This window comes from Acinonyx jubatus, chromosome C2, assembly GCF_027475565.1.
Source record: "Acinonyx jubatus isolate Ajub_Pintada_27869175 chromosome C2, VMU_Ajub_asm_v1.0, whole genome shotgun sequence".
In the NCBI taxonomy this organism is placed as follows: Eukaryota; Metazoa; Chordata; class Mammalia; order Carnivora; family Felidae; genus Acinonyx; species Acinonyx jubatus.
Genome location: NC_069384.1, coordinates 2,205,615 through 2,218,710, shown reverse-complemented (window position 1 = coordinate 2,218,710; position 13,096 = coordinate 2,205,615). Strand labels below are relative to the sequence as shown.

Here is a 13,096-nt window from a genome sequence, read left to right as displayed (position 1 = left end):
CAAGGTTGGCCAGACTGCGCCGTGTATCACTCCCAAGGACTTCCTATACCCGAGACCCAGGACGGTACCGCGCATGTCCCCTGAGGGTGCCGTGGCCCCCAGTGCTGGGGGCCCTGTGTGTGGGGCAGGTGCATGGGGAGATCACGTGCACCCTGGCCTGCGATTTGATGTCGCCCGTGGGACTCAAGTCTTCACGGACTTGGTGCCCAGCACCCACACTAGGGTCGGGGAACATCACTGGGTTTACGTTGGGGATGAAGGCCACAGGTGAGGCAGCAGAAACACACAGTGCCCATCCCAGCACCCTCCCCAAATGCCTCCCCGGGGGCAGGCCTCCTGTCTGAGGGATGACCGTGGCCGTGGCCGTGGCCATCCACAGGCAGCTGCCAACCGTCTCAGCTCAATGCTTCCACTTTCAGCGAGCGTGAGGCTCTGTCCTCGCTACTGAGACATGAGCCTGGAGGCAAAGGCCCATGTGAAGACGCTGCTTCCAGCTTTATTCTGGGAACCAGGCGCCTGCACCGGCAGAACTCCAGGGGAGGGGGGAAGAGGGAGGAGGGCAGGGAGAGGAGGAGGCCTGACGCTCAACGCTTCCGAAGACACGGGGAAAGCTGCTTCGCTCCGCTCCACTGAACACGGAGCCTGGGTGTGGGCCTGGCACACGCCAAGCCTTGGCACGTCCTGCCACGAGCACACGCCACACTGCAAGCTGGGGAATGCTGGACGTGGTGGGGGGGGCATAGGAGTTTCCAGAAACTCTCTGTCAGAAGCAGAAGGCGTGGCTTAGCTCAGATGCCGTCAACACTGGCTCGCCACAGGGCAGGTACCGCAAGGTGTGGGCTGTGGGGGAGGGAGGCGGCCGTGTCCTCAGGGGCTCTGGGGCACATTGTGTGGGTGAGGACGGATGAGCGAGGGCGGGTGTCCGAGGAGCAGAAAGCTATCCAGGGGAGGGGGCAGGGGGCGTGGGGGGGGGGGGGGCTGGATGCTCACGAGAATGAATGGTCCCAGGAATGTTCTGGCAACAGAGAAGGGCCCAAGGCCTGGTGTGTTTGAGTGGTTCGTACAGGCCAGAAATGTACTGTGTGTGAGCTTGTGTGAGTGTGACAGTGTGTGTGAGCCTGTGTGTGTGAATGAGTGTGAGCAGGTGGGTGGGAGTGGGTGTGCATGTGTGCAGGGCAGGGCAGGGCAGAGCTCCAGAAGGCTGGGTGGTTTCCAGGGCCAGGTGACGGGTGTCCGGGAATTTGGACTTTCTTCTCAGGACCCAGGGAGGCCCTGCAAAGTCCTGAGGGGACAGCCTCAGGCAGCCTTGATGCAAGAGGCTGGGGAAAGGTCCCCAAAGTGGGAGCGGGCAGTCCTGACCTGGATCAAGCCCAGAATCTGGCGGAAAAGAGGCACACCGGACACAGCCCCTGACCTGGGCACGGAGGCTGCCCGGGCATGGCTCCGTCTAGAAAACTCCGTGTTCCCAGACTTCGCTGATGCTGGGCCGGCGTCCCCACCCCCACTGCAAGCGCCCCAAGGCCCTGGGACGCGCCGGGAGCACCTTCTCACGGCCGGGATGTTGCTCCACACGTGCACCGCGTTCACGTTCTGGATGGTTCTGCCACAGATGTCCTGGATGGTCACGGGGTCGGCCTGGGGGAGGGAGACTTGGGCTGTGGCTCGGCGTGACCCGGGCAATGACCTCTGCCCCTCACGGCGCCCACAGGCCTCAGCCACCTTTCTAGACAGACCGTGGCTGTCAGTCACCGTTGCTGACGTCTCGCATCTGATTTCCTAGAAATCACCTTCTGCGGGAAAGAGGCTGAGACATCGCTGGGAAACCTTTACCAGCAGGCCTTCCAGTCCCAGAGGTCACGTGGGCAGGGCTTCCCCACGGGCTCCAGCTCGGAGGTGAACTTCCCTGAAGGATAAAGGGGTCCTTTATCTTTGCGCCAACAGCCTTTCTGCCTCAGGAAGGTAAGAGGCTTTGCTGGCAACGAAGGGTTTTCTAAAGTGCCGGTGTTTCAGGAGCCAAGCGGGCTGCCTGGACCCTAGAGGGCCCTGGAAGGGGAGGGGGAGGGAGGGAGACGGACCTTCCGCCAGTGGGAGGGGGAGAGGCTAGAGGAGACACTGAGACACGAAGCCCCCTGGCCCCTGACGCCCAACGCAAGGTAGGCTGACCCCACTCACATGGACTCAGGGAGCCTACAGAGTCCCATGTGCACCGTTCCCGGGCCCCCCGCCCCCCGCCCGTGGACACCCCAGCCTCCTCCTGGACCCAGACACCTCGCCGGGAGAGAGACACCAGATAGCCCGGCACTCGCCAGAGCCAAAGGAGACCGAATGTCTAGCTCTTCCCTGCCTTCAGCAGGAGCGATGTTCCACAGCGAGACGGGAGCCGTCACAGGAAATGTGGGATGCTCCCTTTCTGGCCCTCCTGATTTGGGACCAGTTGTGACCTCCCAAACGTGTGTGCAAAGCCATCCAAAGGCAGGATTTTTGATGGGCTCTACGTGTGCGGATAACTGGCGTCCGGGTTTGGAACCTGCACCTTGTGGCTGGACCTGCTATCGCTTACTCGTAGATTTTTTTGTTTGTTTTTTTTGGTAAATGACTCAGGCAGGATTCAAACCTGGCCCTGGCAGCTTCTAGGTGGGCATGTTGCTATTTTAAAGATTCCAGACTTCCTAACGAGGAGAATAACCACAGACGCGGAGGAAAGTGGAAGAATCACGGGAACGTTTTGCTCAGCCCTGTGAAAATGACTTTTAAAACTGTAAGTCACAGGGGGCGCCTGGGGGGCTCAGTCGGTTGAGCGTCCGACTTCAGCTCGGGTCACGATCTCACGGTCCGTGGGTTCGAACCCCACGTCGGGCTCTGTACTGACAGCTCAGAGCCTGGAGCCTGCTTCGGATTCTGTCTCCCCCTCTCTCTCTGCCCCTCCCCCCCCAAAATAAGTAAACGTTAAAAAAAAATTTTTTTAAATAAAAACAACTATAATTCACAGATTGTACTCTAGGGGAACGTAAGGTGCGGTGACGCACGGGCAGAATCACAGCGAGACTGCACGGGACAGCCTGACCCTGTGGGCCCTGCGTCCCTGCAGGGGTCTAGGGGCTGGGACAGCCCGACTGGGCAGGTGGGCACAGCAGCAAATACGCCACAACTTGGCCCAGCAGTGTCACTTCTGGAACCGTCCCACGGGTGTCCCCATACACGCCCCGCAGCGCGGTCTTGTCTGTTGGACCTCAAGACTACAGCGGCCCCATTCCCACTAGGGAACAGATCAAATCCGTTTTTTACATGCAAAGTAAAACCGCCCAGAACAGGCCCGTCCAGGATGGTCGCTAAGTGACTCAAGCCCGCGGCAGGGCGGGCGTCCGCACACCTGCGTGCAGGGGCAAGCACCGTCCCCGGCGACAGGACTGGCGAGGGGGGCGGGGCGGGGCAGGCAGCGAGGAGACTTTCTGCCGTGGCTCTGTGAGCATCTCAGCGTGAGGGAGACTTCCCGAGAGGGGAGCGTCAGGCCCCACCGGGGGCTGTCCGATGGGGGGGCCGGGCTCCGAGGAAGCCGGCCTGTCCCGGGGAGGCCCCCGGACCGGCCCCCGGACCGTGGCGCGGCACGTACCTCCAGGAAGCGAGTGGCTACGGTCCGGTCCTCTTGGGTCAGCACCAGATTGTCCACGAACATCCAGAAGAAGGGCTGCTGGCGGGCCGGCCGGGGCCTCGCGTACTGCAGGACGCGGTGGAACTGGAGCAGGTACCACACTGGGGGAGGGGCGTCCGGGTGCGTGTGGGCTCTGCCCGTGGGGTCGCGGCAGAGGGGCGCGGGGTGACTGCCCAGCCCCGGCGCCCGCCTCTCCCCGGGGCAGGCCTGTCCCCGCCAGAGCGGCTGAGCCTCAAGGGCCCAGGTCTCCGTGGCCTGAGTGCAGACCGCCCCCCCCATTATGAGGGGACAGGGCAGTGAAAACGGCGTGGGGAGCGCACGTGCGTGTCCTCCCGCAAATGACCCCACTCGGAGCACCTGCTATAGGGAGGCAGCGCACCGAGGGCGGGGCATGCAAACGGGTCTGGGGACCAGACGGCCAGGGAACGCCCGCAGACCGCGGTCTCTTACCCGGAGGATGGTCACAGGCGTGGCCGACGGGGGGCGTGGAGCCGTACACGAGGTTGAACGGGCCCCATCCTTCCACCTGCAGGACACGGGCACACAGAAGGCAGGTGGGGACGGCCTGTTCTGGCAGGTGGCTCCCGGGCACCAAGCGGCCGCCACCGCAGCAGGCACCTGTGCGCCCAGGTGAGTGGCTCGCGATGAGGACGAGCCCCCACAGCGCCCTGGCGGGAGCAGTGACACCCCCCAGGTCACAGCCGCCACTGGCCTCAGGGACGCACGGAGCCCAGCCTCCGTCACCCGAGGGGAGGCCAGCCCCCCGCAGGGCACTTGGAATGTGAGGCGAGCCCTTGGTGCCAGGCTCTGGCCTCATAGACCCGCCCCTGGGAAGGCTGGCACGCCGACCCCGGGATTCACACGCATTTCCTATGCTTTGCCGGAAAGCGTATGACGTGCGCCTGACGTGACAGCCGGGAGCGGACAGCGGGGCCACAGCCTTCCCTGACCGACCACAGTCAGCCGGTCACTGAGGGCGGGGGGAGGAAGCCGCCCCTCCAACCGTGCCTGAGCCAACGAGGATGCTCCGGAACCACAGTGACCCACGTGCCCCTCTCCTGCAGGACCCGAGGGACTCCTGTTAATGACAATCGTAGCCCCCGTCTTTCTACTAAAGGAACATTAACAGAGACCCAGGTGCTGGATCGCTGCTTTTCTTACGGGTCCTGCCCCAGGGCGACCCCCTTCCCCGGGCCGTCCCCCAGACCACGTAACCAAAGCCCGCATCCCTCGGTGAGCCCCCGAGCCTGCGCCTCCTCCGGCACCTTCCCATGTCCCTGATAGCTACTGGGGGCGTCTGGGCACTGGCCTCCGTCACGGCCTAGTGACCAGAGCAAAGGCGCGAAGGTGCTGTCCAGGCAGGGCGGTCGGGGAGGGGCGCAAGGAGGCGAGCACGGGCGGGTGGTCCCAGACCAGCACCCCCGCAGTCCCCCACCCGCTGGCCCCCCGTACGTACTGCCGTGAAGCAGCTCACAGAGAAGACACCGGAGTCTTGGAGGGAACACGCAGTCCCCCCCACCCCAAGCTGTCTGCCCCCCACTCCGGGCTGGAACAGAAACCCACAGCCAGGAGCAGGTGGGAGCCGGCCACCCCCCCCGTCTCTAGGAGGGGCTGCAAGGGCACAGCCCGTGTCACAGGCCTCGTGGAAAGAGGTGAGGTCAGGAGGCGTGGCGTGGGGGCGCTCGGAGATGCTGCCCGCACCTGAGTCGTGATTACTGTGGTAACGGGTGTCACTCACGGGTGTCACACGTAGCTACAATAAACAAGTTTCCAGTGTCACGATCAGAAATAGAGGTCCCACATTGCTGTCATAGAGGGTGTGACATGTTCCTATTGCTAATAGAGGCCAGGTTATCACTGAGAAAACAGGGGCCCCGTTTTGCTGCGGATGACAGAGGGTGCCCGTTGCTGTTGGCAGTGGGCCTCTCTAAGGAAGACGGGGTGTCTGGGAGCCACAGCTGGCGTGCAGGGCGGTGCCCTGGTGTCCCCTGCAGCCCCGCTACCGGGGAGGCCCGTGTCACCGTCATGTTCCACACCCTGCCTTGTCCCGTGAGGGCGGACTCTGGTCCCGGGGGAGGGGGAGGAGGCAGGATGGGCTTGCCTGCAGGACAGATTCTGGAAATGGTCGGTCGTCTCAAGGGGTCGGGGTGAGGGCAGCGTGTGGGATCTTGGATGAGGCCCATGGTGATGAAGTTTAAGGTCATGAGGTTCAGGTGTGCCCTGTCCCACGAGGAGACCTGTCCTCGGGGCCTCCGGGCAGGGGAGCCTCCGGTGGGACGAGGCTGTGGGGCTTCTCCAGGCATGGCCAGAGGGGGGCGCTAGGCCCCCGGACCACAGGCTCCCAGGCCCCACGGGGAGCAGAGACGTGAGGCCCTGGCCGGCCCCTGGCAGAACAGAACCCCCACGTCGCATCCTGTGGCCCCTTCCACGGCCAGCACTCCTGGCCCCAGACCCTCTGCCCACGGTTGGTGGCTCTCAAGACGATGGGCTCTAATCCTCTCTCCTGGGCCCAGAGACCGAAGGACCAGGTCCTCCTGTCCCGGGACCACCAGGAGGAGGCTTCCCAGACCCTTGCCATCCGTCGCCAAGGGCTCCTGGCCCAGCTGGATGCCAGTGAGTCACTTTTTAGGCACTTCCTCCAAGGTCACTGTCAGGGACAGCAGGAAACAGCCTTCAAGGGAACCGGAACATTCCGGGCTGTGTTTGGAGAATGCCCCCAAACAGCGACTGGCTGTTCAGTTCACGATTTTATCTGAAGGGGCGGGTGGCGTTTCATCCCGTCTGTGTTGGGATCGGGCCCCTGGATGACAACCACAAGAACCGGGGTTCTGGCCCATCGCTCTGGGTCGTGGGCGGCACGGGGGCCGCGGAAACACCCCTCTCGCCTCCCCCACTGCCTGCGGGGCGCCGGTTCCTGCGGGCCCCCCACGCACACCCTGGCTCGGGGACCCCGACCCCCGCGGCACCCGCGGGGGTCTTGCACGTGTGCCCTCATCTTGGCATCTGGAGGCACCCCACGGTACTTACGTCCCTCCTCACTACATTGGTGGCGTCATCTAAGTGTTTCAGTCTTCCTGGGTCAGAACCAGGTTCCAAGAAGCCCAAACTCGTTAGTTCTGCGCGGGGAGAAATAGGGCTCAGAAGGGTGGCGTCGACGTTGGCCCCGCACAGACCCGAAGGCCGAGGGTTGATTAGACACCATGTCTCTGTCTTAATGAGCAAACTCTGTCTTTTCAAGGACAGGGCACCGGCAGGAAGGATGAAGTTTCCCTTCGCTACCCGCTAAGCAGCCAACTCCGCTGAGTACGCATTTAAGAAAGTCAAGCAATTGGTTGCAAAACCAGGCCTTCGTGGGCTGCTGTGTCGTGCTCTGGGTTAGGAAATCCGCCAGCCCGTGGTGTCCACGCTGAGGTCACCCAGCCTGGCCGTGTGACCCGGCGGGCGTGACCTGCAGGCTCCCCGTCACAGCCTCGGAGAGTCCTCGGCCTGGGGGCGGGAAGGCGAGTTCAGAAAGGACCTTACAAACGGGAGTAAGGGACGCATGGTCCGGGTGGGGAGACGCAGGCCGGGGTGGCCTGGGGTCGTGACTCCTGCGCCCCTTCAGCCGGCAGGCTTTGCCCCCCATGTCTCGCGGACACCCCGTCGGCAGCGCAGGTGCATGCGGGGCCGCTGTGACCACGGTTCGCGAGGCTCGCGGTGGCACAGTGCAGGAAGTGGGGCACGTCCTGATTCTATCTGGCCAGAGACTAAGGAGTGTTTTCATGGATTCTTAGGTCTGCCGGGCCCAGAAGCATCCACAGGATTTCCAAGGCACCAGCAGGTGGGGGTCCGAGAAGGGCCCAGGGGTGGGGGTGGGCAGGACAAGGCTGGGACGCATCACGTGGCCGGCCTGGGCAGGCTGGGACATTTGGGTAGAGGGAGGGGCAGGGAGCCCTGCGGGTGGTCAGGTGTGTGGGGTGGCCACGGGAAGGGCCTGGCCTGGACTGCTGCCCTCTGCACAGAGCCTGGGCCCCGCAGCTCTGCTTGGTGGCATCTCGCATCCGTACTTGCTTCCTGCACTTTCTGTCCTGTCGGCAATTCTGAAGGCGTGAGCTCCCGCTGCTCTCGTGCCCTTCCCTTCCTGCCAGCTGCCTGAACACACCGGGTCCCCCGCGGACCTCCCTGGGGGCAGACCGTCGCGGTGCGGCGTGACCTCACTGCACTCACCGTTCCTGATGTCCCCAAACAGGGACAGCACCCGGACCGGCTCCCTCTTCCACACAGGCACCGTTTTGTACGTCTCCAGCGTGTTCTCCTATTGAAAGAAAACGCAGTTACTGTGGCCCGGTTGCAGAGCCCGTGAGGCCCAGGGAAAATTCTTTCTGCCCCAGCAGAGGCAATTCCCCACCAGGGGAGACACCCCTGAACGCGCCTTCAAGGCAGGCTGGCCCCCCCAGGCCGGGGTCTCTGGCCCTGACCCCTGCCGGGCCATTTCTAGCACAGGAAAGGCAGGTGCAAGGGGCTTTTCCTGATCGCAGAGGAAGAAAATTCTATCCCAAGAGGAAGTACTTCCTCTGGATTTCTTGGGGGATCCTGCATATGGACAGCAGGGAGATCCCCCGACTGTCCTTCCTCAGTGTGGGCCCCGAGGTGCCTGGTGGCCCTCACGGCTGCCCGCTGAGGACAAAGGACCCGAAAGCCCATGGGTAACCCCCCCCCAACCCCTTCCAGGACGCCCACTTGTAAAACAAGCACCCCAGACTCCCCGCCCCCAGGAACGTGCACTGGCCGGGCCAGAGTGGGAGACCCCGAGCCACGTGGGGAAGGGCCTGCCTGTGGCTGGAGCCCACGGGCTGGGGGGCTGGTGAGTTTGCAGGTGGGCGTGAGGAGGGCAGCTGGTCCAGCACAGGTGCGGCTCTGATGGGCACTGGGGGGGCGTCCTGGTCCCCTCTGCTGTGACTGTCGGCAGGGGGCTCCTTCCTCCCCTCTCTCCCCCCAGCACTGGGGCATTAAGAACACTTGCGAACATGAAAGGAAACTTCCTGCAACTGGGGAGCATGGCCCCTCCTGGGACGCACCCCACCCATAGAGCGGATAAAAAGCACTACCAGGCTGCGTCTCCTTTTCTGAAAAGCACCATAAACACACTTCAGCCACGGGGCCCACGCCGTCCAGCCTCAGGGCCTGTGCCTGGAGGCCAGCAAGTCCCCAGAACTCTGGTGGCCGAGAACCCGGGAGGGGTGGGGGGTGGGGGAGAGTCCTGGCTCCAGGAGAGAGGGGCGCCCATGGAGGTGGGGAGGTGCCCCAGGGTCAGCACACACCCCCTTCCAGCACCCCCCGCCCCTCCAGTGAGAGCCGGCACGGGCACACCCAGGGCCCGGACGGCCCTCTCCCCCCACCTGCTCCCACCAAACAGCAGCCAGAGGCTGAGGGAGAGAGTGAGGCTGAGGGGGAGGGAGAGGCAGAGGCGGGGGCAGGAGGCTGAGAGGCCCAGGGGGATCCCTAGTTCTGCAGACCTATGTGTGGGCCCCACGCCGCACCCACTTACCCAGGGTGGTCCCTCTCGAGCCTTAGTTTCCCGGGGCTGCCGTAACAGTGAATATAAACCGTGGCACAAAACCACTACCGCATTTCTATGTGGACACCAGAAGTCCCAGGTCCAGGTGTGGCGGGTCTGGCTCCCTCTGGGGGCTCGCAGGGAGGGTCCTCCTGCCTCCCCGAGCATCCCCTGAGCTGGTCGCAGTCCTGGGCTGGACTCCAGCCCCTCTCCCAGTATCGTGTGGCCAGCCTCCCCCCGGATGTCTCCGTCCCCCTCCGCTTTCCCTCTGACACCTGTCCTCCTGCCTCACCCCATCCAGGAAGACCTCATCTGCAAAGACCCTGGTTCCAGCATCAGCCACATTCACGGGTACCGGGTGTTAAGTCTTGGGGGACATACTGCAACCTGCTTTGATGAGCCCATAGGTCCCGCCTGGCTCACGGCTCCTGGCCTCCCACAGGAGGTCCCGCAGCTGTGCTCCGTTCCACGCCCCGAGCCTGTGCCCCGAGTCTGTGCCCTGAGCCTGTGCCCTGAGCCTGTGCCCCGAGTCTGTGCCCTGAGCCTGTGCCCCGAGCCTGTGCCCCGAGCCTGTGCCCCGAGTCTGTGCCCCGAGTCTGTGCCCTGAGCCTGTGCCCCGAGTCTGTGCCCTGAGCCTGTGCCCTGAGTCTGTGCCCCGAGCCTGTGCCCCGAGCCTGTGCCCCGAGTCTGAGCTCCACACCTGTGCCCCGAGCCCGTGCCCCACATCTGTGCCTCAACTCCACGCCCATCCTGCCCTCCGACTGGGTGTTTGCCCCCACGTGCCGGACCTGGAGGCACATCTGTGCTGGGTCCGTCTCCTGCCAGGTCCCCCTCCCCCGCTCGGGAGCAGCAAAACTGCCAGGCCAGAGTCGTTTCCACAAACTAGACCCCGCGGAGCCGGGACCGGAGAGGAAAACGAGAAGAGCGCGTCTGCTTGGAAGCCTGGGCTCCGTCATCGCAGGTGTCAGCGCAGGTGGGCATCCTGAGGAGGACACTGACGGTCGCCCGCCCCCGCCCCCGCCGCCCCTCACCGACTCGCCGTCACAGAAGGCCTTCAGCCAGCCCCGCCACTTCTTGCGACGCCGCAGGAGGCCGCTGCGGGGAAAGGGCAGACACAGGAAGCACACCCAGTTGCTCACGGCCTGGACTCTCCCCGAGGTCCCAGGGCCCACCAGGGTGTCCACGCACTCGAAGCAGTAGCACCTGGAGCCAAACAGAACATCACAGCGACCGAAGGGACATCCGCTGGCCGCCAGGCAGGGGGACGAGGGACGGGAGCCGCCCTCAGGCCGACGGGCACCGGGTGGGGGCGAGGGGGAGCCGTCACCCCGAAAGGGGGTCCAGCCTGTCTCAGGGACCTCGAGGGGCAGGCAGGAAGGAGCCATCTGCCGTCAGTGAGGTGGGGGGCCGCCCGTCTTCCCCACCTCCAGAGCCTGCAGGAAGTCGGGGTCAAGGACGCCAGCGGGGGGGGCGGGGGGGGGCAGATTTGGGAGGAGGGAGATTAAGTACCATGGACGCTGGAGCTCCACGGGGAACTGCCCCCGCCCGGCCCCTGCCTGTGACCACCAGCCCTCGCTTCCCCGTCCCCGCTGAGGGTGCCGCCCATCCTGGCAGTGACGATAATAAAGACAAAACTCAGGAACACAAATCTCTCCATGCCCCGCCTCCCACGTGTGAAGGCTCTACACCGAACAAAATATTTGGGATGGAAACGGGAAGCTCGGGGGGAACTCGTCTTGGGGGGACGTCCTCCACACTCTGGGACGAGGAGCCCGAGGACGGAGATCCCTGGGCAGTGGGTGGTGGCACCTGCCCCGGGGCTGCCCCCAGGCTCACCGGGTACAGTCGGGGTTCTCACAGATGAGCAGCGTGTCCCCGGAGCAGCAGACGGAGCAGTAGGACTGGTACCCGTCATCGTCATACAGGAACAGGCGGCCCAGGAACTTGTCCTTGGCAAGGGGCAGAGCCTGGCCTGTGCCTCCTCAGTTCCCCGGGCTCCCTGCCTCCCAGCCTCCCGGCCTGCCTCTCCGCTGCCCCAGCCTCCCCCCTCCCCACCTCCCTGCTGCCCAGCCTCCCAGCCTCCCCACCTCCCCAGGCTCCCTGCCTCCCAGCCTCCCCCCTGTCCTGCCGCCCCAGCCTCCCCAGCCTCCCAGCCTCCCAGCCACCCCACCACCCTGCTTACCTTGCACGGAGCGCACATCCCTCCCTCAAACAAAGGGTGCTGCGTGTGCACCTGGAAACTTCCACAGCAGATGCAGATGTCTAAGGTGGGCACCCACAGTGCAACGCGTGTCAGGACACCAGCAAACAGAGCAACAGGGTTAGGAATAAATGTAACAAAGGGAGAGCAGGCCCCGTACAATGAAAACCACAGAACGCTGTGGACAGAAATGAAAGATCTAAAGAAGTGGGCAGGTACCTTGGGTACCTTGGGTAAAGGTCAGAAGACACCGCAGTTGGAAGGCCAGGCCTCCCCAGAGGGCCCCCAGACCCCTCTCAAAATCCCCAATGTTTTGGGGGTTTTTTTTTGGCAAAAATTGACGAACTGATCCTGAACTGCATGTGGAAACCCAAGGAATCCACAACAGGCAAATCCATAGGGAAAGAAAGTGGTTGAAAAGGGGAGGCAGCAGCAGGGGTGGGGAGGGACTGTTAATGGGAACAGTGTCTCTCTCAAGGGTGTTGAAAAGGCCCTAAAACTGGCTGCACAACTCTAAATATCTGGGAGACACCAGGGTGGGGTCCCCGCGCCTGAGTCTTTCCAGAGCTGCTCCCCCTCAGCTGGGCAAGGGCTCACCTTCTATGTTCCTCTCGTTGACCTTGACTTCATATGCAATGAGCTCTGAAAAGGGAACAAAAGGGGATCCTTCCTTCTCCTGCTTTTTCTAATGTAAACCTGGCCCAGAAGTGATGTCAGAGGAGTGGAGGGGGCTGGTGAATGAGGTGTGACTATTCCAGAAGCCTGGGGCCTCAGACACTGCCAGGCCTGGGGCTGACCTCCTAAGGGAAGACACCTCACCTCTGCTGGGCCCTGGGGAAGCGGGGGATGACAGCTCTGAAGGCTCACTGGAGCCCAGCAGGATGATGTCCGTGTGGTGCTCTGCCTCTGGCTCCAGGACTGGGGCCACCGTGATGGAGACCCATGGGCAAACGGGACACGTACAAACAGAGGGGGAAAATGGCCTGTCGGCTGCTGCCTGGGAGCCCCTGGCCCCAGCTCAGGCCCCGCCCGCCTCCTTTGGTGACACCTTTCCCTCTGGACCCAGGGGACCCAGGACACGGGGCCAGGAGGACCTATGGTGAGCGCCGATCTAGACCGGGGCTCAGTGTGTTCCCCGTGGCGTCCCTCCCTGCCCAGGCCCCTGCCACAGTGGTGGGCTAGGTGGGTTTCCCCCCACAAAGGGGAGGACAGGAGGCCTTGGGAGGGGTGGGGGATGGAGGCCCCCCCCCCGTGGGTCCCTTGGACACCCCCATGCTCTCTCCTCCCACGGTGTCCCCCAGACCACAGCTGGTGGTCTCCCCGGAGGCCACCCCACATGAGGCTGGGAGGAGCAGAGAGGGCTTACAGGAGCTCCCCTCTGGCGGGTCAGGGTCTGAGCCGTCCAGGGTCTCCACGCTCAGGATCCCTTGTGGGGACAGGGCCATGAACGCAGGGAAAGGGGCTCCCCAGAGAGCAGCAGGAGACAGGTGGGGTGGAAGGACTGGGGGCCACAGGTACAGGATCTGCAGAGGAGCACTGTCGGGGGGAGCGGGGGCGAGCAAGGTTGCCACGTGACGTGCGGGGGCGGGGAGGCACGGAGGAGGGGCGAGAAAGCCCTCATTGTCAGGGGGTGAAGGGTGCGGGCTCATGGGGGGGGCAGGGGGGTTGTTCCTCATGGATGGGGGTTGGGGGCCCAGTGAGGGAGGGTGGG

At 64.0% G+C, this 13,096-nt stretch overlaps 1 protein-coding gene across 1 annotated transcript; it reads right to left on the bottom strand.

Annotated features, from left to right (window-relative positions):
* Window positions 1-556: 556 nt before the first annotated feature.
* DNMT3L (DNA methyltransferase 3 like) lies at window positions 557-12,830 on the bottom strand. Its single transcript, XM_053221826.1, has 11 exons — window positions 12,752-12,830; window positions 12,205-12,303; window positions 11,983-12,027; window positions 11,368-11,447; window positions 11,022-11,134; window positions 10,217-10,388; window positions 7,856-7,943; window positions 6,677-6,765; window positions 4,100-4,175; window positions 3,611-3,750; window positions 557-1,635 (listed from the first exon to the last, which is right to left on the bottom strand). Exons 1-11 carry the CDS (start codon window positions 12,828-12,830, stop codon window positions 1,297-1,299), a joined length of 1,320 nt encoding a protein of 439 aa, XP_053077801.1. The 3' UTR covers window positions 557-1,296.
* Window positions 12,831-13,096: the final 266 nt, after the last annotated feature.

Excerpts from the sequence above, each read along its gene's own strand:
- DNMT3L (XM_053221826.1), bottom strand. The coding sequence starts at position 12,830 with ATGGCCCTGTCCCCACAAGGGATCCTGAGCGTGGAGACCCTGGACGGC. Across the intron at positions 12,304-12,751 it reads CCCGCCAGAGGGGAGCTCCT|TCCTGGAGCCAGAGGCAGAG; the intron begins GTAAGCCCTCTC and ends CGGTGGCCCCAG. Across the intron at positions 3,751-4,099 it reads CGCCTGTGACCATCCTCCGG|TGTGGTACCTGCTCCAGTTC; the intron begins GTAAGAGACCGC and ends CCCCTCCCCCAG.